Consider the following 27,630-nt stretch of genomic DNA (forward strand, 5'->3'; position numbering starts at 1 on the left):
ACCGTATATAAAGTGACCAGCAGCCAGGATTTCTGGCTGGCGATGACAATGACAATTACTTGGTTCTTCACTCATACTCAGGGCTCCTCTCTACTTTACCTGTAATAGGAATTACCTCCTCCGTGTCTTCACCTCACAGAGAAGGGCGGGGAGAAGATGGAGCCGACTCAAGTAACTACAGGGAAAGATGCTCAGGTAGCGATCTGGAGGTGGCAGGCCCTGCCTCGCAAGGGCACCCCACAGACACCGAGTCCCGGGAACGCGCGCGCCCGCGCCCACGCCCGCCCGGGGGCGCGCCCTCGCCGCAGGCCTGGTCCCCCTCAGCGCTGGGCGGGCGGCGGGCGGGGCGGCGGCGCGCGCACGCGGGGGGGTGGGGCTGGGGGAGCCGACGTGCAGACGTTGGCGCCGCTGCGGGCGGGTGACGTGTAGGCCCGCGCTTGCTCCGCCCCCTCCCTCCTCTCCGGATCTGTGGGTTTGTCCGGCTGTCTGGCTGTCTTCGCGTACCCTGCCCCGTGGCTGGAGGGGACCCGGCAAGCCCGGCGTGGGGTGCGGACTAGGACGCGGCGGGGCAGCTGCCCGCTGGCATCCTCTGCACTGCCCTCCGGCCCTCACCCGGCGTGGGAAGTAAAGATCAAACCGAAATGGAGGGAGGCGCGGAGGCAGGAGCTGGCGGAGAGATGGGAAGCGCATGAACCGGGGCCGAGAGGTGAGGAGAAGGAAGTGGGAGGAGGAGAAGGGGTGCTGCGGCCCTGAGAAGCCGGTAGGAGGCGGGGCCAGGGTGCCCCTTGGACGATTCCCGTTCGGCCCCGGAGGCAAGCCCGGACCTGTCATCCCTCTCGGGGCCGGAGACTTGTCTGTGGTCTCGGATAGTCTCGTCCTTTTCATGGAATTTGTAGGGTGGGGGTGGGAATCAAAAAATGAACCAGAGTCACATGTTGCCAAGGTGTTAGGCCACAACGTGATGACCAGATGGGTAATTTTTTAAAATTTTTCCTGTGCGTGGGTAATTTGTTTTCATTAGGGTTTTTTTTTTGTTTTTTTTTGTGTTTTTTTCCCGTTACAAAAATGTAGTAACTTTTTCGTTTTCTTCACGTGGACTTGGGAGAGAAATCAGCTTCCTTGTGTTTTTTACCTCCACACTGAAAAGTAAATAAAGTGGGTGGGGAGTGGACCATGGTGAATTTAGCAATCGAGGAGTCTAGAATGTTACTTCGAAATAAGTGTTGTATGTGCAAGCGTGCTGAGGTGTTGTGGGTACGTGGGCAGTTCTTTTAAATAGGCTTCTTATCACACATTAACTCATTCATTGACTCCAGTGTGTTCGTGTATTTTGCTATTTAGTTTAAAAGAAACATTTTAGCGGAAGCTAAAAATTTTATATGAATGGTATCACATGTGTAGTTCAAACTAGTAATCATATTTTCTGTCTTTCTTTTCCTAAGTAAGATTAGATTGAAGAGCGGTCACCATCACCAGATTGCATGTTTCATAGATTGAAATCACTTTTCTGATTTTCAAAGTGTTCTCAGAAGTTGAGAATTCAGCTTTTGATTCCACTCTGGATCGTGCTTCTCTTCATGTATCTTTCATTTTTAATGATAATTATAATAATATTCTTGCATAAGAAAAATGCTTCTTAGAGATACCAGTTAAGTGTAAGCTAAATAATATTATTTAAATGAATTAATTTTTCATAGCTTAAGTTGTGATCCCTGCTGAATAGTTTTAGTTTTTGTTCATTCGTCATTCACTTATTTATGTCTTCATATGTACCAGGCACTATGCTAGGCCTAGGAAATCAAGAGACATAGGATGTCGGTACTTATGGAACTTTCTGTAGTCCATCACCCTTTTAATAGAGAATCTGGACTAGGGCTCCTCCTCATGTCATGGATCTCTAGTTGACCTAAGCAAGGCTTTTTGCAAGAATAAGTTATTGTCAGTGTTTATATGTAAGTGGCATTGAAAGAGGAGCAGATTATTTTACTTGCACAGTATGACTTGATTTTGCCTTTGATCAAAAAGATGGTATGCATGCTAGTGTTTTGCCAGTTAAGAGGAGTAAGTTTTCTTTTTGCAAAGTTGGCTTAGTTGTAAAATTCACAATTGGAAATCAGTTTCTACCTGAAAAATAATATTTTATTTTTCCAGTTTTTACATTGGTCTGAGTGATCTATGTGTTAATAACTTGTAATTCATAAGCATTCTATGCACAAAGCATATTCATGAGGAAAATGTATAGTACTTGTTGAATGAAGTAAATTTATTGCCCCATAGTACCTTCCATGGGGAGGTAGTTTACATGAGCCCTTTAAGTACAGAATAATCTTGATGTAATGTGACACAGTTTTTAACTTTGAGCAGATATCTACCTGAAACTGAAATTACAGCAAAGACATTTATGGAAAGAAAAAGTGCATAATTACCAAGGAGGAGAGAATAAGGTATCTAATATGTATTTAGTAATCATCCAAAGGGAGGCATTGTGTGTTATACTCTAAAGTTACTTAAAGTAGGGACTGGATCTTATTTCTCATTTCTTTTGCCTGGTATAATACTTAGCACATAGTTGACAGACCCATATAGATGTTCATTAATTCAATATGTACCATCTCATTTGAGTATTTTGCATGTAGATGAGCAAGTATGTTTAAGTGAGTTTGTCTATTGTTTGTTCATTTTCCAGCTCTGCGTTGGCTGTGGTAATGTCTTATAGGTTGTCCTAATTTATTTCTGAAACTGTCTCTGTGATTCAGAGTTAATGCAATTCAACCCATGTTTGAGTATTCTGATTTTAGTCAGATCATTCAGCCTGAAAGGGGCATAAAAAATCATTTTGTTATTCCTCTTCATTTTATTGATCAGAAAATTGATATCCTGAGAAGTTAGCTTGATTTTCTACCATCAAACAAAAATTGGCATCTGAATTAATTTCTTTTTATTTTTATTCTGCTTCTTCCTACTACAGTCTGTCTCTCCTTGTTGTTATTTGAATAGAATAACTCTTGGAGACCTTTGTAAATTAAGATAGATTCCCATTTTATCTTCCTGGTTTTGGAGTTTTTGACTAGTTTTCCTCTACTTCTGTGATTTCCTCTTTAAAGATAATTCTTAGGAATTGCATTCATCATCAAAGGTTTGAACTGACATGGAAAATAAGGGTGCAATTTTGAGAGGTACATGATTTAAAGATATAATATGTAAGACAATTACCGGTAACAGTAAGCATTCTCAGGATATGTTTTAATAAGATAATTGACAAGAAATATTTATAGTTGAAGAGAAGAAAGTTCATACCTAGTTATTTAATGACTAAACCAAAGATTGTCAAACTGCTGAATCATACTCTTGGGGGATGGTGTCTAGAAATGTCTTATTTTCAAGCAACTCCCAAGTGAGTCCAGTGCCACCAATTCATATTGTGAAGAACTTCTATATTAAAGCATATGAATTCAAGAGCCTCTTAATTTTGGATAATATCTATCTTATTACACCAGAACTTCAAAAGAAGGAAGGTAGTTTATCTCAGGATTATGGAGTAGTCAGGGAGGCAGTTGCTAATGTTTTCCAGCATTTTCAAAGACTTGCTAGGTCATTTTCAAACGAAGTCAGTAACTAGCAAGTTACTCAGTTGTGTGTAGCTAAGAAACATGGCATATGAATTTGATAAAGGAAAATTTATATTCCATTCCAGGTGAGGAAATCCTTGCTTACCAATGAGACAACTTGTCCTTGTAGAAAAATTCTTGAAAGTGAATAAAATGTCCAACAAGCCAATCAAATAGAACAATGTAAAAATGATAAATGCTACTCTTATTTATAAATATTGATAGATATAAGTATGTCTTAATCTTTATTTAAGAAACTTAATTATAAAAGTCTACATAAATGATTTATAAGAATAAATTAATGACAGTATACAATCTGCAAAAATAATTTCAGTGCATCCTTTCCCAGTGCACATATATTTTCTAAAATGAGACCTGCTTTAAGTAGTACCTCTGACACCAGGGAGGCTCACTAAACGTTCTTTTTGAGCGTTCTTTAAGGAGTGAAGGAAGCTTTGCAAAACTATTAGCAATGCTTTTACTCTGAAGATTGGTGTGGTAAAGAATAACCTAAAAATCAATTCTGGAAAGCTTCACAGTAATACTCTGAGTACACATCATTGAACAGATACTTATTGAGTTCTTTGGCACAGACCAAGAACCATACAGGGTACCAGGGAAAAGAAGACATACATCACTTTTGCACTCTTGGAGATTATAGTCAAGATGTTGGCTTTGGGAGACTGTTCAATGAAATTCTTTAAGGAATTTGAGGGGTGGCTTGGCTGAACACCAGGTTTTGAAAACTCCTCTGTTTGTATTTATTAGAAACAGAACACTGGAAGAACATAGCTAAAATTCTATATCCAATGGACATTTTACCACATGTCTTGACAGCGTTTGACATGGTTGACCATACCTCTTCCTTAAAACTTATCCTTTCCTTGGTTTCAGAGACACCACCCTGGCCTTATTTGGCCTCCTGTTGTTCAGAATCTCCTTTATAGACCTTTCTACCCATTTATTCTGTAAGTCTCATGTTCCTCCAGCTTCTGCTGTTCTTGTCTTCTTAGTCGTCACACAAATCCTTGGGTGATTTTTATCTCTTCCCATGATACTCTTTATGATTCTCATGTTTGTATCCAGACCTCTCTCCTGAACTTCACACCTGAATATTCAGCCCCTACTGACCGTTTCTACTTGAATGTCATACAGACATCTCAGACTCAACTCATCCGAGATTGAACTCATGATATTCCTAACTGCCCCCCCTACCCAAGAAAAATTGAGCCCTAATTCAGTGAATTCTGTCATCAACCTGATCTATACATGTGGAGGTCAGCTGAGGTCCTTGCCTCCTTCCCCACCACAGATAGAAATAATCAGAGTAAGCCAAATAAATTTAATTGAATTACCTGATTCCTCCACTTTTCTCTAAATCACTACCACTACTTCGTTTCAGGAACCCATCATCTCCTCATCTTCATCTCTTCATCTGGATTACTGCAGCAACCTCCTAGTATCTTTCTGCTTCAGGTCTTGCCTTCCTGTGGTCCATAGTACTGCAGTCATAGTAATGTCTATTAAACACAGCTCAAGTCAAAAACTCTTCTGAAGATTTCTCTTACTATTAGAACAATTTCTAAACAACATAACTTATGAGGCCCTTCACGACCTCATTCCTACCTATCTCTCCAGCTCCATCTCTTGCCACATTACATACTCTTTGACCGCTATGCTCCAGTCATCTTTTCAGTTCCTTGAGTGTGAAATGTTCTCACCCCTCATCTGGAATATGTTGCCCTTTTTACCTAACACTTCATCCTTGAAGTCTCAAGTAAGAAAGCTGCTTTTCCTTCCCAACCTCCTTTATTGCTAGGCTAGAGGCACCTGCTTTGTGTTCCGATAACACTCATTACTGCCTCCTTTTATAGATAGCAGTCTTAGTTTGTATTGAGATAGCTTATTTAATTGGGTTGTCTTCCCCACCAGGCTGTGAGGTTTGCAAGGGCAGGTAGCAGATTGATTTTGCTCACTGTGGTTCACCCAGCCTGGTGTCCAGCATGCAGTGGAAATACTAGTTAAGAAATATCAATTGAGTGAAAGTTGTTCCTGCATTCTTCTACTATGATATTCCTGCTGAGCCCACTCCTACCCTAGAGTTTCTAGCAACTGTTGACTATCCTTTTACCCTTGCTTTTGCTTTTCTACTTTATTAGCTTGAGATTTTGAAAAAAACTTACCCCCAAAATAAGAATTACATTTCTGCATATATAAGTTCTTTGAAAAGAATGGCATCATGAGTTGAATAAATCACAGTAGCTTTTGATTTCTTTTGTGTTTGAGTAAACTTCCTTGTTTGTAAGACCTCTTTTCTTAGGGACTGAAATAAATTAATCAAATAATTAAGCTAATTTCTGTGAAACTATATTTTTGAGGTCTTGAAATAAAGATGATATAAGCTTCAAAAAATAAATGTATAGGAATCCAGACCTGTAAATTCTGCCTCTTTTTTTTGTGGCAGCTTTGGCTTCCCTTTATTCTTCCTGTCAGTCCATCCATCCAGCCATTATACAAATATTTACCGAGACTGCACGAGGCCCCAGGCACTGTTGAGGTGCTTTGGATACTGCAGTGAACAAAGCAAAGTCCCCACCCTTGTGGGGATCTTACTCTATTGGATGTAGCTGACAACAAGCACAGTGATAAGTGCCTTGAAGTAAAGTGGGTTGGGTGCAGAAGGATGAAGGAAAGGGTGCTGTTTTAGATAGGGTGGTCCGAGAAGGCGTCTCTGGTAAAGAGATGTTTGAGCAGCAACCTGAAGGAAATGAGGGACCTACCTTTGTGGCATCTGGGGGAAGAGTGTTCATCCAGAGGGATCTGCTTGGTATGGTTATATCACTGCACCAAGGCCAGTGTGGATGCCCCAAAATGAGCAAGGAGGAGAGTTACAGGGGATCAAATCAAAAGGTTGGAGAAAGCCAGATGCCTTGGGAGTTTTGAAGTTTACTTAGAGATATGGGAAACCTTTGGGGGGTTTTGAGCAGAGGAGAGCCACAATGTTATTTGTTTTAGAAAAGAATCATTCTTGTTTATATGTGGAAATTAGATTGTTAGGGAGTAAGGGTGAAAACAGGGAGACTAAATAGGCCATTGCAGTAAACTGGGGAAGAGATGGTAATGATGAGAAGTGGTCAGATTCTGGATATATTTTGAAGGTAGAATTGGGAGACTTTACTGATAAGGTGGATGGTGTAAAGCATAACTCCAAGTTTTTTGGTCTGAGCAGCAGGCAGAGTGGAGTTGTGATTTATTAAAGTGAGGTAGACCATAAGAGGAGGTTTGCATGGGAGATAAATTTTGACAGTTTTAAGTTTGAGCTCACTATTAGACATCTAAGTGGAGATGTGGAAGAGGCATGGGTAGACAAATCTGGAGTACAGGTGAGATGCGCAGGATGGAGATAAGAATTTGGTGTTAGAATATAAATGATACTTAAAGCCTTGAGACTGAAGGATCACATGGGGAATGACTGTAGCTAAAGAAAAGGTCTGAACTCTGAGCTTAGGGGCAAAGCAGTGTTAAAGGATAGGAGGATGAGGAGGAACCAAGAAGAGTGGAAAGAGCCAAGAGATAATGTAGGAGAAAAAACAAGGCATATTGGTGTCCTAGATGCCAAGTGAAGCAACTGTTCAGAAGGGCTGGGTCAAAATCTCCTGACAGGGATCAAACAAGGACTGAGAAGTAACTGAATTTGGCAATGTTGAGCTTATTTGTGACCTTTATAGCTCTTTTGGTGGAATAGTACAGGTTAAAGCCTGATAGGACTGGAGTGTCTGCTGTAGATAGCGATCAAAAAAGTGGGGTGTTAATTGAAAAGGGCTGTGGAGTTTTTAAATATGGGAGCAGCTACAGCATATTTTGGGGTTTTGGAAATCATCCAATAGAGAAGAAAATATTATTAACAAGGAGAGGGGGGACTTTCACTTCAGCAACTTTATCACTGTGTCCCCACTGAATGTTTTTCTTTTTTTTTTGGCTGCGTTGGGTCTTCGTTGCTGTGCGTGGGCTTTCTCTAGTTGCGGCGAGCGGGGGCTACTCTTTGTTGCGGTGCACAGGCTTCTCATTGCAGTGGCTTCTCTTGTTGCGGAGCATGGGCTCTAGGCTCACGGGCTTCAGTAGTGGTGGCATGTGGGCTCAGTAGTGGTGGCTCATGGGCTCTGGAGCGCAGGCTCAGTAGTTGTGGTGCATGGGCTTAGTTGTTCTGTGGCATGTGGGATCTTCCTGGGCCAGGGCTCGAACCCGTGTCCCCTGCATAGGCAGGCGGATTCTTAACCACTCTGCCACCAGGAAGTCCCTGAATGTTTTTGTTGAATGAATGAGTTAATGGATGGGTAGAAGTATTTTCACCAGATGCAGTATAATTTTTTTTAATCAGTGCTGAATAAAAAGTGGAAGAAAGAACACTTCAGTTAACACCTCCTTTTCCAGATCTTGTGGGATTTTTTAGGCTTCAGTCTTCTTTAGTTAGATTACCATCTTGAAGTTTACTTTTTCACCCTGGTGAACCTGGTGTTTCTCAGGTCTTTGCAGCTGCCCTCACAAATGATCTATTAAAATGTGTCACCACTACAGACTTGTCTAATCTTTTACTTTTTGTTCATTTTTCTCATTTGAACTTTTAAAGAGTTGGTACCTATTTCAAAAATTTTGAGACCTCTTGTTAACTATTATTCTTGACTTAAGAAGATACAGTATTTGCCAGAAGAGTGAAGGAATACAGATTTTTGAATGTTCAGAGTAGGGTTGCCAAATAAAATACAAGATGCAGAGTTAAATTCGAATTTCAGGTAACGACAAGTAATTTTTTTAGTATAAATATATCCCATGTAAGTATGTCCCAAATATTGCATGGGACATATTATACTAAAAAATTAATTGAAATTCAAATTTAACTCTGACTTTATATTTTTATCTGCTAATCTGGCAACTGTAATTTAGAAAAAAAGGTTTGTATGATTCATAGTCTGAGAGTATAAACACAAAGGTAGATCTTCAGAGTCTGGGTCTCTGGAGAATGTAATACTGATGGTGTATTCATACATAACTCTGATGATCAAGAAGAGAGAGGTATCTCAAGAAACTGATGTTGCTGTGCCTGAATATTTTTAAAAAATATAAATTGAACATGGAGAAGGAGTACACGAACTAAGAATGAATTAAAGAAAAGAGAGTTTGTGGGATCTGTGATGCGTATCCTTGAAGAAACATAAAGGTTAGCAAAAACAGTTTTTAAGCTACATTCAACAGTGTGTTTCTTGGGGCAGTTACTAGGATGTTAAAAGAGAATATAGAGTTCATTAACTACTTGATCTCTTCTTTCTTTTATGCTAAGGAGAATGGAGAATGGACTCTGGATTGAAAATGGCAGAATTGATTTGGGTTAAATGGAATTGAAGCACATTATGGGTAGCAATATTAAAAGAGCACCCAAATGTTCGGCGTTCAGTCTCTCATAAGCCTGAGCATTTTCAGTAGTGCTTTCAGACCTGCGATTTGGCAGACATTCAGTTTGATGCTTTCACAACTCTTCTCTCTCTTATTAGGCTTCTGTGTTTATTTAAAACTTAATTAAAACTTTTAATTGTGGAGTATTTCAAGAATATGGGAAATTTTCAGAAAATAATGTAATACACTCCTATACTTGCCATACAGATTTAACAAGTAGTAATTTTTGCTTTATTTGCTTCAGTTCTTCTCTTTTGAAAAGTATTGCTAATTTTTTTTCCCTCTTCTGTCACTTCTGTGCTGCCTCTCAATCCATTACCTTGAAGCTGGTGTATATAGTTCTCATGCATGTTTCTACATATTTCTGTGTGACAGGATATAAGCCAGGGATTAATGAGGGAGATTGATGGAAAGAAATGGGATTGATTAGCTTGGTGAAGAGAAAATTTAAAGTAGGATTACAGGTTCCTTCAACTATCTAGAAGTCACTCATGTGAAAAGAGTACTTAACTTTGATAACTTATTGACATTAGGCAGTACAGATAATTTTTAAAGTACTTTTAATATCAGAAAGCAACATGTAGTACTTAGTGACCTAATTCTTTTATAGTCTATACTTACATGGAAACTTTTATAAAACATTGAAAAACATCAATGTTCAACCTACACAAATGTCATTTTTTAAAAAAAATCAACAACAATCATGATTTTCCTAATGTCTTTACTGTAAATATGGTTAACCAGCAATCTTTAGAGAAATGACTATATTACTATTTAAAAATTTGTTAAGGGTACTCATCATGAAATATTTAAGACATCAGAGAAAGTGAATTTTAAAAAAATGTTCTTCATGTTTTTATGCTTTTTGAAGCATGGTGTTTCTTTCAGTAATTGCATTCTAAAAAAGGTGGGAGGTATCATTAACAAAACCTATTTTTCTCTGAACTGTAGTATATATAATATGTTGGTAAGAAAAATGGCTTAGAAGTTCGAATGTAAGAAAGAATGAGAGATATGGGTCTGACCCTTTCACACACCTTTCAGTTTAGGAAACTGAATACCAGAGGATGGAGTCGATAGGGAAGTGAGAGTTCAGCTCAGAACAAGGCACAGAGAAAACATTCTTATGGACTATATTTGCCAGGGCACATTTCTGACTAACACAAAGTGAAAGAGAGTACACTGTTTTTGTAAGTAATTAAGTTTTTATTCATAAAGATTGAAACAAACAGTTCAGACCAGAATGTTAAATAATGGTCATGGCAATACATTCTTTCAGAAAGATTAAGTAAAGCATACATGACATGTAATATAGTAGCACAATAAAATTCTTACCATGTGTTTGTTCTAATTCATAATGCCCAATAAATTAGTGATTTACTTTCCTGTTTTTGTATTTCTTGTTTACCACGTAAATTCATCTGAGTCCTGATTTTAGTGTCTAGTTTTTCTCTACTTGAGAGAGAGGGGTAGAGATTTCATTCTGCTATTACGAGGTAGGTGCCAACTTCTTTTACACAGCGTCAGTGTTAGAGTGATTTAAGAATTTCCTCTACACCGACCTTCAAGATGGCAGAGGAGTAAGACGTGGAGATCACCTTCCTTGCCACAAATACATCAAAAATACATCAACATGGGGAAAAACTCCTACAGAGCACCTACTAAATGCTGGCAGAAGACCTCAGACTTCCCAAAAGGCAAGAAACTCCCCACGTCCCTGGGTAGGGCAAAAGAGAAAAGAAAAAACAGAGACAAAAGGATAGGGACGGGACCAGCAAATCTGGGAGGGAGCCGTGAAGGAGGAAAAGTTTCCACACACTAGGAAGCCCCTTCACTGGCGGAAATGGGGAGTGACAGGGGTGAAGCTTAGGAACCACAGAGGAGAGCGGAGCAACAGGCTTGCAGGGGGCAAAGCGGAGAGATTCCTGCACAGAAGATCAGTGCCGACCAGCACCCACCAGCCTGAGAGGCTTGTCTGCTCACCCACCGGGGCCGGCGGGGGCTGGGAGCTGAGGCTCAGGCTTCGGAGGTCAGATCTCAGAGAGGACTGGGGTTGGCTGTGTGAACACAACCTGAAGGGGGCTAGTGCACCACAGCTAGCTGGGAGGGAGTCCGGGAAAAAGTCTGGACCTGCATAAGAGTCAAGAGACCATTGTTTCAGGGTGAGCGAGGAGAGGGGATTCAGAGCACTGCCTAAACGAGCTCCAGAGATGGGTGTGAGCCATGGCTATCCGCGTGGGCACCAGAGACGCACATGAAACACTAAGGCTGCTGCTGCAGCCACCAAGAATCCTGTGTGCAAGCGCAGGTCACTATCCACACCTCCCCTCCCGGGAACCTGTGCAGCCCGCCACTGCCAGGGTCCCGTGATCCAAGGACAACTTCCTTGGGAGAACACACGGCGTGCCCCAGGCTGCTACAACGTCACACCAGCCTCTGCCGCTGTAGGCTCACCCCACATTCCATACCCCTCCCTCCTCCCGGCCTGAGTGAGCCAGAGCCCCCGAGTCAGCCACTCCTTTAACCCCCGCCTGTCTGGGTGAAGAACAGAAGCCAGAGGACGACCTACATGCAGAGATGGGGCCAAATCCAAACCTGAACCCCAGGAGCTGTGTGAACAAAGAAGAGAAAAGGGAAATCTGTGCAGCCCCAGGAGCAAAGGATTAAATCTCCACAATCAACTTGATGTACCCTGCACCTGTGGAATACCTCAATAGACAGTGAATCATCCCCAAACTGATGCGGTAGACTTTCAGAGCAACTGTAGACTTGGGGTTTGCTTTCTGTGTCTAATTTGTTTCAAGTTTTATGTTTGTCTTAGTTGACTGTTTAGAGCTAATTATCATTGGTGGATTTGTTTATTGATTTGGTTGCTCTCTTCCTCTTATATGTGTATATATATATATATATTTTTTTTTTTTTCCTTTTTCTCTTTTTGTGAGTGTGTATGTGTGTGCTTCTTTGTGTGAGTTTGTCTGTATAGGTTTGCTTTTACCATTTGTCCTAGGGCTCTGTCGTTGTTTTTAGTATAGTTTTTAGTGCTTGTTATCATTGGTGGATTTGTTTCTTGGTTTGGTTGCTCTCTTCTTTTTCTTAATTAATTACTTTATTATTTTATTTTAATAATATATTTTTTAATTTTAAAAACTTTATTTTTTTAAAATTTTTTCTTTCTCTCTTTTTTTTTCTTTTCTCACTCTTCTTCTGAGCTGTGTGGCTGACAGGATCTTGGTGCTCTGGCTGGGTGTCAGCCCTGAGCCTCTGAGGTGGGAGAGCTGAGTTCAGGACATTGGTCCACCAGACACCTCCCGGCCCCTTGTAATATCAGTCAGTGAGAGCTCTTCCAGAGATATCCCTCGCAACGCTAAGATGCAGCTCCACTCAGTGACCAACAAGCTGCAGTGCTGGACACCCCATTGCAAACAACTAGCAAGACAGGAACACAACCCCGCCCATTAGCAGAGAGGTTGCCTAAAATCATAATACGGTCACAGACACCCCAAAACACATCACCAGACGCGGCACTGCCCACCAGAAAGGCAAGATCCAGCCTCATCCACCAGAACACAGGCACCAGTCCCCTCCACCAGGAAGCCTACACAACCCACTTAACCAACCTTACCCACTGGGGGCAGATACCAAAAACAACAGGAACTACGAACCTACAGCCTGTGAAAAGGAGACCCCAAACACAGTAAGTTAACCAAATGGGAATACAGAGAAATACACAGCAGGTGAAGGAGCAAGGTAAAAACCCACCAGACCAAACAAATGAAGAGGAAATAGGCAGTCTACTTGAAAAAGAATTCAGAGTAATGATAGTAAAGATGATCCCAAATCTCAAAAGTAGAATGGAGAAAATACAAGAAACGTTAACAAGGACCTAGAAGAACTAAAGAGCAAACAAACAATGATGAAAAACACATAAAATGAAATTAAAAATTCTCTAGAAGGAATCAATAGCAGAGTAATGGAGACAGAAGAACGGATAAGTGACCTGGAAGATAAAATAGTGGAAATAATTCTACTGCAGAGCAGAATAAAGAAAAAGGAATGAAAAAAATTGAGGACAGTCTCAGAGACCTCTGGGACAACATTAAATGCACCAGCATTTGAATTATACGGGTCCCAGAAGAAGAAGTTAAGAAGAAAGGGACTGAGAAAATATTTGAAGAGATTATAGTTGAAAACTTCCCTAATATGGGAAAGGAAATAGTCAAGTCCAGGAAGTACAGAGAGTCCCATACAGGATAAATACAAGGAGAAACACGCCAAGACACATATTAATCAAACTGTCAAAAATTAAATACAAAGAAAAAATATTAAAAGCAGCAAGGGAGAAACAACAAATAGCATACAAGGGAATCCCCATAAGGTTAACAGCTGCTCTTTCAGCAGAAACTCTGCAAGCCAGAAGGGAGTAGCAGGAGATATTTAAAGTGATGAAAGGGAAAAACCTACAACCAAGATTACTCTACCCAGCAAGGATCTCATTCAGATTCGATGGAGAAATTAAAACCTTTAAAGACAAGCAAAGCTAAGAGAATTCAGCACCACCAAACCAGCTTTACAACAAATGCTAAAGGAACTTCTCTAGGCAGGAAACACAAGAGAAGGAAAAGACCTACAATAACAAACTCAAAACAATTAACAAAATGGTAATAGGGACATACATATCACTAATTACCTTAAATGTAAATGGATTAAATCCTCCAACCAAAAGACATAGACTGGCTGAATGGATACAAAAACAAGGCCTGTACATATGCTGTCTACAAGAGACCCACTTCAGACCCAGGGACACATACAGAGTGAAAGTGAGGGGATGGAAAAAGGTATTCCATGCAAATAGAAATGAAAAGAAAGCTGGAGTAGCAATTTTCATATCAGACAAAATAGACTTTAAAATAAAGACTATTACAAGAGACAAAGAAGGACACTGCCTAATGACCAAGGGATCAATCCAAGAAGAAGATATAACAATTGTAAATATTTATGCACCCAACATAGGAGCACCTCAGTACATAAGGCAAATGCTAACAGCCATAAACGGGGAAATTGACAGTAACACAATAATAGTAGAGGACTTTAACACCACACTTTCACCAATGGACAGATCATCCAAAATGAAAGTAAATGAAGAAACACAAGCTTTAAATGACATATTAAACAAGATGGACTTAATTGATATGTATAGGACATTTCATCCAACAACAACAGAATGTACTTTCTTCTCAAGTGCTCATGGGACATTTTCCAGGGTAGATCATATCTTGGGTCACAAACCAAGGCTTGGTAAATTTAAGAAAATTCAAATCATATCAAGTTTCTTTTCCAACCATAATGCCTTAAGATTAGATATCAGTTACAGGAAAAAAAACTATAAAAAATACAAACACATGGAAGCTAAAAAATACACTACTAAATAACCAAGAGTTCACTGAAGAAATCAAAGAGGAAATCAAAAAATAACTAGAAACAAATGACAATAAAAACATGACGACCCAAAACCTATGGGATGCAGCAAAAGCACTTCTACAAGGGAAGTTTATAGCAATACAATCCTACCTTAAGAAACAAGAAACATCTCAAATAAACAACCTAACATTACACCTAAAGCAATTAGAGAAAGAAGAACAAAAAAACCCCCAAAGTTAGCAGGAGGAAAGAAATCATAAGGATCAGATCAAAATTAATGAAAAAGAAGAAAACAGTAGCAAATATCAGTAAAACTAAAAGCTGGTTCTTTGGGAAGATAAGCAAAATTGATAAACCATTAGCCAGACTTATCAAGAAAAAAAGGGAGAAGACTCAAATCAGAATTAGAAATGAAAAGGAAGGAACAACTGACACTGCAGAAATACAGAGGATCATGAGAGATTACTACAAGCAACTCTATGCCAATAAAATTGACAACTTGGAAGAAATGGACAAATTCTTAGAAAAGCACAACCTTCCGAGACTGAACCAGGAAGAAATATAAAATAAAAACAGACCAATCACAAGCACAGAAATTGAAACTGTGATTAAAAGTCTTCCAACAGACAAAAGCCCAGGACCAGATGGCTTCACAGGCGAATTCTATCAAACGTTTAGAGAAGAGCTAACACCTATCCTTCTCAAACTCTTCCAAAATATAGCAGAGGGAGGAACACTCCCAAACTCATTCTACGAGGCCACCATTACCCTGATACCAAAACTAGACAAAGATGTCACAAAAAAGAAAACTACAAGCCAATATCACTGATGAACATAGATGCAAAAATCCTCAACAAAATACTAGCAAACAGAATCCAACAGCCTATTAAAAGGATCATACAGCATGATCAAGTGGGGTTTATTCCAGGAATGCAAGGATTCTTCAATATATGCAAATCAATCAATGTGATAAACCATATTAACAAATTGAAGGAGAAAAACCATATGATCATCTCAGTAGATGCAGAAAAAGCTTTCAACAAAATTCAATACTCATTTATGATAAAAACCCACCAGAAAGTAGGCATAAAGGAACTTACCTCAACATAATAAAGGCCATATATGACAAACCCACAGCCAACATCCTTCTCAGTGGTGAAAAACTGACACCATTTCCACTAAGATCAGACCAAGACAAGGTTGCCCACTCTCACCACTATTATTCAACATCGTTTTGGAAGTTTTAGCCACAGCAGTCAGAGATGAAAAAGAAATAAAAGAAATCCAAATCGGCAAAGAAGAAATAAAACTGTCACTGTTTGCAGATGACATGATACTATACATAGAGAATCCTAAAGATGCTACCAGAAAACTACTAGAGCTAATCAATGAATTTGGTAAAGTAGCAGGATACAGAAGTAATGCACAGAAAACAGTTGCATTCCCATATACTAATGATAAAAAATCTGAAAGAGAAATTAAGGAAACACTCCCATTTACCATTGCAACAAAAAGAATAAAATGCCTAGGAATAAATCTACCTAAAGAGACAAATGATCTGTATGCAGAAAAGTATAAGACACTGATGAAATAAACTAAAGACGATACAAAGAGATGGAGAGATATACCATGTTCTTGGATTGGAATAATCAACATTGTGAAAAGGACTGTACTACCCAGAGCAATTGACAGATTCATTGCAATCTTTATGAAACTACCAATGGCAGTTTTCACAGAAGTAGAAAAAAAAATTTCACAATTTGTATGGAGATACAAAAGACCCCCAATAGCCAAAGCAACCTTGAGAAAGAAAAACGGAGCTGGAGGAATCAGGCTCCCTGCCTTCAGAGTATACTACAAAGCTACAGTAATCAAGACAGTATGGTACTGGCACAAAAACAGAAATATAGATCAATGGAACAGGGTAGAAAGCCCAGAGATAAACCCGTGCAGCTATGGTTACCTCATCTTTGATAAAGGAGTCAAGTATAAACAGTGGAGAAAAGAGAGCCTCTTTAATAAGCTGTGCTGGAAAAACTGGACAGCTACATGTAAAAGAATGAAATTAGTACACTTCCTAACACCATACACAAAAATAAACTCAAAATGGATTAAAGACCTAAATGTAAGGCCAGGCACTATAAAACTCTTAGAGGAAAACATAGGCAGAATACTCATGACATAAATCATAGCAAGATCCTTTTTCACCCACCTCCTAGAGAGAGGGAAATAAAAACAAAAATAAACAAATGGAACCTAATGAAATTTAAAAGCTTTTGCACAACAAAGGAAACCTTAAACAAGACGAAAAGACAACCCTCAGAATGGGAGAAAATATTTGCAAATGAAGCAACTGACAAAGGATTAATCTCCAAAATATACAAGCAGCTCATGCAGCTAAATATCAAAAAAAAAAAAAAAAATCCAAAAATGGGCAGAAGACTGAGTAGACATTTCTCCAAAGAAGATATACAGATTGCCATCAAACATACGAAAGGATACTCAACATCACTAATCATTAGAGAAATGCAAGTCAAAACTACAATGAGATATCACCTCACACTGGTCAGAATGGCCAACTTCAAAAAGTCTACAAAGAATAAATGCTGGAGAGAGTGTAGAGAAAAGGGAACCCTCTTGCACTGTTGGTGGGAATGTAAACTGATGCAGCCACTAGGGAGAACAGTATGGAGGTTCCTTAAAAAACTAAAAATAGAACTACCATACGACCCAGCAATCGCAGTACTGGGCATATACCCTGAGAAAACCATAATTCAAAAAGAGTCATGTACCACAATGTTCATTGCAGCACTATTTACAATAGCCAGGACATGGAAGCAACCTAAGTGTCCATCAAGTGATGAATGGATAAAGAAGATGTGGCACATATATACAGTGGAATATTACTCAGCCATAAATAGAAACGAAATTGAGTTATTTGTAGTGAGGTGGATGAACCTAGAGTCTGTCATACAGAGTGAAGTAAGTCAGACAGAGAAAAACAAATACTGTAGGCTAATACATATATATATATAGAATCAAAAAAAAAAGTGGTTCTGAAGAACCTAGGGGCAGGACAGGAATAAAGACACAGATAGAGAATGGACTTGAGGACACGGGGAGGGGGAAGGTAAACTGGGTTGAAATGAGAGAGTAGCTGACATATATACACTACCAAATGTAAAATAGATAGCTAGTGGGAAGCAGCCACATAGTACAGGGAGATCAGCTCGGTGTTTTGTGACCACCTAGAGGGGTGGGATAGGGAGTGTGGGAGGGAGTCGCAACAGGGAGGGCATATGGGGATATATGTATATGTATAGCTGATTCAGTTTCTTGTAGTGCAGAAACTAACACAGCATTGTAAAGCTGTTATACTCCAATAAAGATGTTAAAAAAAATTTACTATGCATACAACAGTGAGTAAAGATCAAAGCCATCATATCCTTTGATAAATACTTTTTTGGATTTGGAGTATATAATCCTAGTTGTTTGAGTATAAAAACTTGCATCAGATTTCTAAAAGATCACCAGAGCTCATATTCGGGAATGTAGTGGTGTTCCGTATAATTGTGGTACAGAGGAACAAATAAGTGTACAAAGTCATGATAATTCTTTCTCTAAACAGCTAAGGCTTGCTCCAGAGCATCACTTGAGCTTTGGTTTGGTGTATGAGGGTACCTCCTGAGAGGTTTCAATTCAAATTAATCTTTTCAGGGCTTATTAGGGGACAGGCACAAATTCCTTGGGTCTGTCTTTAAGAGGCCCATAGATTGGGATGGAATGAGAATGTTGCCTTTGTTAGCTAATCTGGCCCCAGACCTTTTTCACTGGAATGGAAATATGTGCTGCCTCGTATGTTGTGGGTCTCCTCCATGTGTTCTCTACAGTATTGTGTGCTGGTTTGTTCCTTGTGGGATGTTCTTTCTTACTATTCTTGTTCTCATCTGTGCTGATACGTTATTCTAGCCTCTTATTTTCGCAAGAACATTTAAAAGAAAACTTTTCTTATCCTTTGTTAAAATATAACCATGGGGGTCTTCTGTAGACTCTGGTTTATAGTTATGAGCCTGGCTAGGTTTTCTCCCCCACCTTTGGATGGGAAACCTGGAGTTGATATAAGTAAGTAATTGGAGGGAAAAGTTAGAGAACAACAATCTCATTTAGATAAATTTTATTCTTAACAAGCCATTATAGATTTTGATTTATACAAAAAGTATATATGTATATACTTAATCATCTTTCCCTTTCTTTCTCTGTTCTCCATGCTCTGAGTGTGTTCTAATTTGACTGGAAACTATTCAAGAGCAGTTGCTTCATGCTTGAGAATGAGTTAGGATCTAAAGTGAACTTGTTGGCTGGAAACTATAAATAGTTAAAATTTCCCTTGAAAATTCTTTAGGAGGACACCAGGTTGTCACAACATACTGTCTCTAAATGTGTTGTATGCAGCCACGTTTTTCCTCCAAACTTGGAACATATCACAGTTTCTGAGGGTGCACCAGATGAAAAAGTTGGCTTGTGTTTAATGGCCATGTTGTATATTTTTTTAAAAGGGAGCTTAGTTTTAAACATTGGAGTCATGCAGTGCAGCAAGATTCTCAGTTTGTTATGCATGTAGTGATTGAAACAGATTAAGAGAGCATCATATTCTTGTTGCTCACCCCCATTCACTCTAGAGCATGTATTGAGTACATGAAATAGTGGGCAGAATCTCTAATATTACTGTTTATGTCTGTCTGTGCCTTATATTTGGCCTCTTATGTTTGATTGTTTCAAATAATTAAATGCACCTGTAATGTGATTCCACTACATTAACCAGTTGGTGGCAATAAAATACAATAAAAGTAAGGAATACAGGTTCAATACGATTAAGTTAAAATTTTCTATAGGATTTACCATGAAAAAAACCACCCCATTTTGAAATGACATAATAGAGGATTATATATATAATGTTTTACATATATTAAGGCTATTAAGGCTGATGTTTTCTGAATTCTGATCTAAACAGTGTAAACTATATCACAACTTGATTTTTTTAACTTTTTAAAAATAAATTTACTTTATTTATTTTTGGCTGTGTTGGGTCTTCGTTGCTGCACGTGGGCTTTCTCTAGTTGTGGTGAGCGGGGGCCACTCTTCCTTGCGGTGCACAGGCTTCTCATTGTGGTGGCTTCTCTTGTTGCGGAGCACGGGCTGTAGGCGTGTGGGCTTCAGTAGTTGTGGCGAGTGGGCTCTAGAGCGCAGGCTCAGTAGTTGTGGCGCACGGGCTTAGTTGCTCCGTGGCATATGGCATCTTCCCGGACCAGGGCTCGAACCCGTGTCGCCTGCACTGGCAGGCAGATTCCCAACCAGTGAAGCCCATGGCTCGATTTTTTAAACTGGTGAATTAAAATATAAATATTTTAGCTTACTTTTTTTAACGATATGGTTTGTGGGCATATAATTTTATTTTAAGTATTGAAATTTTAAATTCTAATTTTTACTCCATTCATAGGCCACTCAGTCTTTTCAGTGTTTTTATTCCTTACCTACATTATATCCCTTTTACTTTTTCTTTTTTCTTCCTAATAATTACCTGGTATCCATGATCACCAACAAGTAATTGCTTGGCTTTATACTCATTAGGAAATACGGTTTGTCTCTTCTGGAGTTTTTGTTAATTTTTTATAATTAAAAATACTGTAATTATATTTTCCTAAAGTTGCTATCAATCTGTTAGACCCTTTTTAGACTTGAGAAGCACAGGTTTGGAATATGAAGAATAAATCCTACAATTTTTTATGTGATACTTCAAAATAATGTGTACTAGAATTCTAACTTACTCATTATTGGTTAATATCATTTCACAAAGGGAAATGCATTACTGTCAAATTTTTATCTTCCCTATTTGAATGTTAAAAAGGGCAGTTAACTTCTTCAAGACAGTTCCTTTTTATCTGTACATATATCTAATCACTGTAAAGATTCATTCAGATAACCATAGTGGGGGTTACTTCAGGCCAACAGGAAAATATTGACTTTTAGGGTTTCAGTCTTTTAGCAATTGTATTTGTTCAGAGGGATCTTTTTATGTGTGCATTTGTCATTTAGTAGGCCACGCTAAATGTGGAATAGAAATTACTGTGGTAACAATTGCTTTGCAGGCCAGTTTATCTTGATGAGCATTCACTGTGTCTTATATATCAGAAATTTTAACCATAAACATTATGACGTTGTATCTTTAAGACCTCCTAGGTGAATGTTTTTTCCTTTCCTTTGGATCTCAAATCCAGCACTTAATCATTTGCATCATTTAGGCTCCACTGTCCTCCTACTGTCCCTGTGTTATAAAGCCTTAACCCTCTATAATACCAACCTTCATTCCTTTGCCAGATTGTTGCCATTCTAAATTTATGGTTTCCGGTATGAGATGAGCATTCATTTGCCACCTGAAAAATCCTTTTATGGTTTATTAATCAATTTCCTCTCATTTTTGGTGGTAAGGTCAAACTTTTGCCTCTGTCTTTAAAAATTCCATCTCATCTTCTTTTGAATAGTCTTGGCAGATCTCAAAGAAAATAGGAGTCATTTTGGTGGAACTCTCTTTTACCATATTTTTTCTCCCCCATTCACCTTCTGCTTCCCATATTACAAACATATCTGCACTTTGACTCATCCATCCCTCCATGTTCATCCTTCCATCCAAGTCTTATCACTAGAACCATGATTCTCTCTCCTGCGTTCTCAGGGACCCGGCTCCCCTAAGTCATAGTCTTTCTTCTGGTTATTCAACCTCTCTCTTTCTCTATTGGCTCTACTCTGATTATAGAATTGTGCTCAACTCTCTCCTGTATTTCTAAAAACTCTCAACAGCATGCATTTTGCTATTTCTTGCCTCTTCTCCTTTTCTTTTCAACCAAGTTCCTTGAAAGAGTAGCTAGTACCCATTTTATTTCCCCATTTCTTCCCTTTCTGTTTATCTTTTCTTTAAATAAATTTTATTTTTATTTTTGGCTGCGTTGGGTCTTTGTTGCTGCGCACGGGCTTTCTCTAGTTGTGGCGAGCAGGGGCTACTCTTCTTGTGGTGCACGGGCTTCTCATTGCAGTGGCTTCTCTTGTTGTGGAGCACGGGCTCTAGGTGCGCGGGCTTCAGTAGTTGTGGCTCGCAGGCTTAGTTGCTCTGCAGCATGGGGGATCTTCCCAGACCAGGGCTCGGACCCATGTCCCCTGCGTTGGCAGGCGGATTCTTAACCACTGTGCCACCAGAGAAGCCCTCCATTTATCTTTCACCCACTGAAATTTTCTTTCACTGACCATTTTTTTTGAAACTATGTGTACTAAAGTCATCTAAGACTTGAGAGTGGCTAAGTACACTGGACTCTCTAGCATGACACCTGAAACTTTCTTTTTTCATGTGATACCACTTTCTTCATATGACAGCTCTTTGCTGATCTCTTAGGACGCTGTCCTTGGCCCTGTACTGTCTACTCTCAAGAGGTTTTTCGGGGTACATGGATAGGTTTCATGACATTCATGCAGCCTCTGAAATGGATTACAAAATGTTTATATGTGTATATGTCTATTTTCTTAGGGAGAGGGTCCACAGGTTTATATATATAAATAATTTGACTTAAAGGAATATGTTCATCCATGATTTTAACTACGTTGAAGTGATAACACTAAATTCTGTACTTCCAGCCCAGACCTGTGATAGGAAACCCCAAACTGTATATCCCACTTGATGGCCCATGATCAAAACTTTCCAAAGCAGAATTAATCATCTTTCGTCTTCCAGTATGCCCTCTGTACCCATACACTCTGCTGTTCTGCTTCTCCTGAACCAGAAATATGGGTGTCCTGCCCTTTTCCCCTTGATCTTCACATCCTGTCCCGTGATTTATTCTATCTCCCCAATATAAGTATCTCTCAGATCCATCCTTTTCTGCCTTTCCCTGCCTCAGTTGTATCCTCTGTCTCTCACCTGGTTTCTTGAAAAAACTTTCCAACTGGTTTGCTTGTCTTCAATTTAACCCCACCTTTCATCTGTTCACTACACTTATATTTGAGTCATTTCTGTACAATATGTTAAATTTTTTATCAGGATAAAAAATGCTTAAATTGAGACATGTTGTTGGATCTCTGCTTACATCTTTAGTCTTATTTCATGAGTCTCCAAATGTACTATTATATAGGGATTTTTTAAGCAATAATCTGTTATTTTAGTTTTCTTCTTTATATCTCTACCTTGGAATAACCTTTTCTTCCCCACCAGGTCAGCTCATTCAAGTCCTTTAAATCTCAATTTCCTTTCTTCTTATCTACCTTCCTTCTCACCCTCTTAGGTGTTTTCTCCCTTGTCTTCCTGCAGTTATATCTACACAATTATTGCAACTATTTTTCTTTCTTTTCAACCATACTGTAAACTTGTTATTTAGGGCAGCTGCAGTCATACCAAAATTTTTATTCTTTTAATCTCTAGATCCTTGCAGTGTATCTAATATATTGTGGGTGATCTATAGATATTTGCTGATTAAATGAATAACCAAAGATTTAAAATAGGCTTTCTCATTTTGACCTTTATACATTTCAGATACCCTTAAATGTTGGTGATCTTTTTACTGGTACAGAATACAATGAGTTTTGAAGAATAGAGTTCTGTAAGCCTTATTTATACTCAGTGCCTAGCACAGTTCCTACTAGATAGGAGATACTCAAGTATTTGTGAATAAATGATTTATAGGTGACTATGAGGAAATGAGCTGTTACATTTTACAGTGTTGGTCATTTAACTGGAGGAAGAAAATAGATAAAACCAAATTAGAAAACCAAGTAATGTGCTTTACTTCATTTTTTGACAAGTATAATTCATACTGATGATTTTGATGAGCCCTCAGGAAGCTTTAGAGTTTCCTGTTCGTGCAGTGTATAACAGTGTGACCTCATTACCAGGCCCCATTGTTAGATCTCTTCTTAGAGTTTCAGTGTGAGTGGTATCTTGTTTTGTTAGGGTTTGTTAGGTTTGTGAATTAGAGTAAAAATCAATGAACTCTTACTGCCTGCTTTTTAAAGAGAGGGACAGGACATTCAGATTATTGTGAGATATGTCTAAATGATAGAAGTAGTGGTCCCAAATACTTGTTAATTCATAAGACTTTGCCTGAGGCAGAATAGCCCATGTATCCCATGTCTCTTGTTCTGATTCTACATTTTGAAAGCACTAACGTGTGAGGTTAAAAAGTAGGTTCCGAGGCAGAATACTGTTCAGTTTAGTGTCAAGACCTTTCTTTAAAGACTTCTGACTTAATGTCAGTCATCATGAATAGCGTTCTTGTCTTTGAATAGAATTCTCTCAATCTAGGTAGAGAATTTAAACTCCAGTGCCCTAAGGCATACATTGTATGCTTTACTTCTCAATGGATGATATTAACTATGTTCCATCTGTAGGAGAATTGAGAAAAAAGTCATTCAGTTCACTTTCAGTAAGACCTTGTTGAGAAAGACTGCTGGGAAGCAGATTATGCAACCTAACTCAAGCCACCCAATTCTTAGTATAGATGGAAACTCCTTGGTTACTATTGATTTGAGACAAAATTGAATGGTGACTTCAGAATAAAAGATACTATCTCTAAAACTGGTTCTCAAAGTATGGTCCTTGACCTGCTGCATCACTGGAGAATGTGTTGGAAATATAAAATTTTTGTGCCCCATCACAGTGCCATCTGATCTGCTGAATCAGAAACTTGGAGGTGAAGAATAGGGTGGTGGGGCTTAGCAATTTGAGAAGCCCTCCGGTGACTTTGATGCACACTAAAGTTTGAGAGTCTCTTTGCTGTCCACTGACTCCTACTTTCATTTCTTCTTCCAGATGCTCCAGAAAGTACGTTATCTAGTGTTAGAAAAATCCAGATGTGGTTCTCGGAATCATCTCGTTTCCAGAAATGCTCTCCTAAATTCACTCCCAATGGATACTTGAAATTTGAAGTCAGCTAGCTAGGGAGTTTATTTGCAAATTGGATCATTTTACTTTTCTGATTAAAGTTCTTCAGTGTGGTGTGGATAATCCATCCATTTTTTGCCCCAGCCATTCTCATACCATTTCCTTACAGATTTGTAATGCAATCATCTATGTTTTTTAATCTTTTATGTTTCTGATTTCTAATCTAATTGTATTTTGCTCAGAAAATATGAGCTATATCAGGGGTCAGCAGACTAATTTGGTCACCCTGAGCCCAAGAATGGTGTTTTTTTGTTTGTTTTGTTTTTTTAAAGAAAAAAAAAAAGCAAAGATTATACAGCAGAGACTGCATGTGGCCTGCCAAACCTAAGTATTTACTCTCTTTCTGCAAAGTTTGTTGACCCCTGATCTATATGATACTTATTTTTTGAAATTTGTTGAGATTTACTTTATGGCCTCGTATACATAGACCATTTAAAATTGTTACAAGTGTTGAAAAGAATATATATTTTCATATATGTTAGGTTAAATTTACTGATTTCACGGCTCAAGTTCCCTATTTTTTGTTGAATTTTTGTTGATTTGACCTATCAATAGTTAATCAATTATTGAACTTTCACTTTGATGTTGGACTTGTTACTTTCTTTTGGAGGTCTATTTGTTTTAACTATTTTGAGGCTATTCCATCAGGGCATGCAAATTCAAAAGTTTTATACCTTCTTAGTGAGCTGTATCTTTTCTTATTATGTAGAGAAGTGGGTTTTTTTTGTTTTTTTCCCCCCATCCCTAATAATACCTTTCGTTTTTAGAGTCTATTTTGTCTGATCTGATACTATTGATATAGCCACCAGCTACTTTTGGTTATTATTTAACCAAATATTATTATTATTTATTTGGTTATTATTTACAGCTACTTTTGGTTATTATTTATAGGAGGATCTTATTCTATCTCTTAACTTTCAACCTTTCTCTGTCCTATTTTAGGTATAGCTCTAGTGTTTACTTGATTGCTGTTTAGTAATTCAGTCTGTCAATCTTTTGGGTGTTAAGATTAATTCATTTACATTTATTGTGAGTATCGATATATTTGGACTTGTTTCTCTTTGATCTACTTAATGTATACTTTGTCTAGTTGTAACAGCATACTGGGTTATTTCTTCAGATCTCTCTTTCAGGTCACCACTTTTCACTGTATTTAATCTATTGTTTAACTTATATATTGATAGTTTTTAATTTAACAAGTATTTATTTTTAAAAGTTATATTTTCAAATTTGCCTAGTCATTTTATTATTATTCATTATTTTTAAATTCTCTCTTATTTTGTTAAACATTTCATACAGTTATTTTATATCTAATTACACTAATATAGGAGCCAGAGATTTTTCCAAGTATTAAGCTTTGTAATAACTTCAAAGGGTATATGCAATCAAGAAGAGCAGAAACAAGGAGTGGTCTGAGACATCCTGTATGTCCCCCTAGTTGTTCTTTCTTTCAGTCTCACAATAGACACATGCTCTTTGGCCCAAACAATTAGTGAGGTCTCTTAATTGAGTTTTGTTGGTCTTTTCACACTGTGAGAAGTGTTTGGGTTATAAAACATCTCTGTTTTAGACTAGAGTAGGTTTTTATAAGCTCTGCACTATTGACATTTGGGGCTAGATAATTCTTTGTTGTGAGGAGGCTGTCCTGTGCCTTATAGTATGTTTAGCAGCATCGCTGGCCTCTACCCACCAGAAAACAGTAGTACCCTCCCAACCCCCCAGATGTGATGTCCCAAAGTGTTACCAGATATTGCCAAATGTCCCAACGGGGGCAAAATCATCCCTATTTGAGAACTGTCCTAGGGACTTACATAGTTTATGTGACATTCTCCAGGCAGTCATGCCTTATAAACATTGTAGTTTTGTTGTAATAAGCTATCTTAAACCAGGATAACCCTCTAAGAGTATTCCATAGATGAGGACTCCCCTCATAGCAAATATAATTAGTCTGTTTGCCAAAAGATTAGTTGTTTAGTTGTTAGCATATAAACAAGATTAGGTCAGATTACCTGACTTCTTTCTTTCCCTGGGAATTCTCCCCTTCCTCAGCTGCTCTAATTCTTTTCTCATTCTTCAGTCTCCCTGTTACCATGGTCTCCTTTTCTCCAGTTTTCTTCCTTTTATTATTAACCAAATAGTTAATGAGTGCCAAAAATATTTTAGTACTGTTTTGTTTGCTAGGGGAGATCAGTGAAATGAAGGTCTTTTTTGTCATGAAGCTTACTCTTTGTGGGGTAAGACAATATATAAATAAGTAAATAAATAAGAGAATGTCAAATATTAATTAGTGCCTATAAAAATAATTGAAATGTTGTACTATGATAGACAGTAACTGGGTAGCTGCCCTGTCTAAGATTGAGTGGTCAAAAAAGGCCCCATCTCAGGAGGCATCTTTTAAGCCAAGACTTTTGTGTCAAGGAGTCAGCTGTATGAGGATCAGAAGAACATTCCAAGTAATGCAAATGCAAGTAGGTGGAAACATGCTTGATACTTTAAGAAGAGAAAAAGCCAGTGAGACTGAAAGTAAGGGATAATGTGAAATGAAATCAGTGAGTGTAAAATGAAATTGGAGAAAAGATGGGCAGGTGCTTTTATCTCTCTCAATATTATTGGCTGTAGTAATAAAGTATTTGACACCTGTACTTAGGAATTGGTAGAATTCATTTGAAGGAATGTTATGGTAGTACCCACAAACAAGTGGGGTTTTTTTTTGTCTGTTTCTTTTTCACCTATAAGCCAATGAATTATTAAATAAACTACTTGGGTAGAAAATGTGTCAGGAGAATTTTTCAACATTGGTAGCAATTGCTTTTTAACTAATTAGTTTCTTTTTTTCTTATACAGGCTAATTTGTTGAATTTGATTACCTCTCCCACCTCCTCTCTACAGATAAATATCATCTTGTTTTGTTTCAGTTTCAGGCTTCTCGTTGTATGGATCGCTGATTGAATAATAGATGGCTTTACCTCGTCTCACAGGAGCCTTGCGCTCCTTTTCAAATGTCACCAAGCAAGATAATTATAATGAAGAAGTGACTGACTTACAGGTAAACGTTTTAGATGAAAACCGTTATAAACATAAGATACGGGTAAATATTTGGCATTCTTTTTCTCAATTCTGTGTGCTTTTTTTTGTTTTTTTTTGGCTGCATTGGGTCTTTGTTGTGGTGCACAGGCT

At 38.3% G+C, this 27,630-nt stretch overlaps 1 protein-coding gene across 2 annotated transcripts in view; it reads left to right on the forward strand.

Moving 5' to 3' along the window:
- Positions 1 to 481: 481 nt before the first annotated feature.
- Positions 482 to 27,630, forward strand: part of ASCC3 (activating signal cointegrator 1 complex subunit 3) — a 334,378-nt gene continuing 307,229 nt past the window's right edge. Inside the window, exons 1-4 of one of the 2 annotated variants that reach the window (XM_060167768.1) lie at positions 482 to 706; positions 1,452 to 1,579; positions 2,365 to 2,444; positions 27,369 to 27,499. In XM_060167768.1, the coding sequence (XP_060023751.1) occupies positions 27,410 to 27,499 (90 nt within the window). In that variant the 5' untranslated portion in view covers positions 482 to 706; positions 1,452 to 1,579; positions 2,365 to 2,444; positions 27,369 to 27,409. The remainder of the gene's footprint in view (positions 707 to 1,451; positions 1,580 to 2,364; positions 2,445 to 27,368; positions 27,500 to 27,630) is intronic. The other variant, XM_060167769.1, reaches the window with a different exon arrangement.

Source organism: Lagenorhynchus albirostris, chromosome 12, assembly GCF_949774975.1.
Source record: "Lagenorhynchus albirostris chromosome 12, mLagAlb1.1, whole genome shotgun sequence".
Classification (NCBI taxonomy): domain Eukaryota; kingdom Metazoa; phylum Chordata; class Mammalia; order Artiodactyla; family Delphinidae; genus Lagenorhynchus; species Lagenorhynchus albirostris.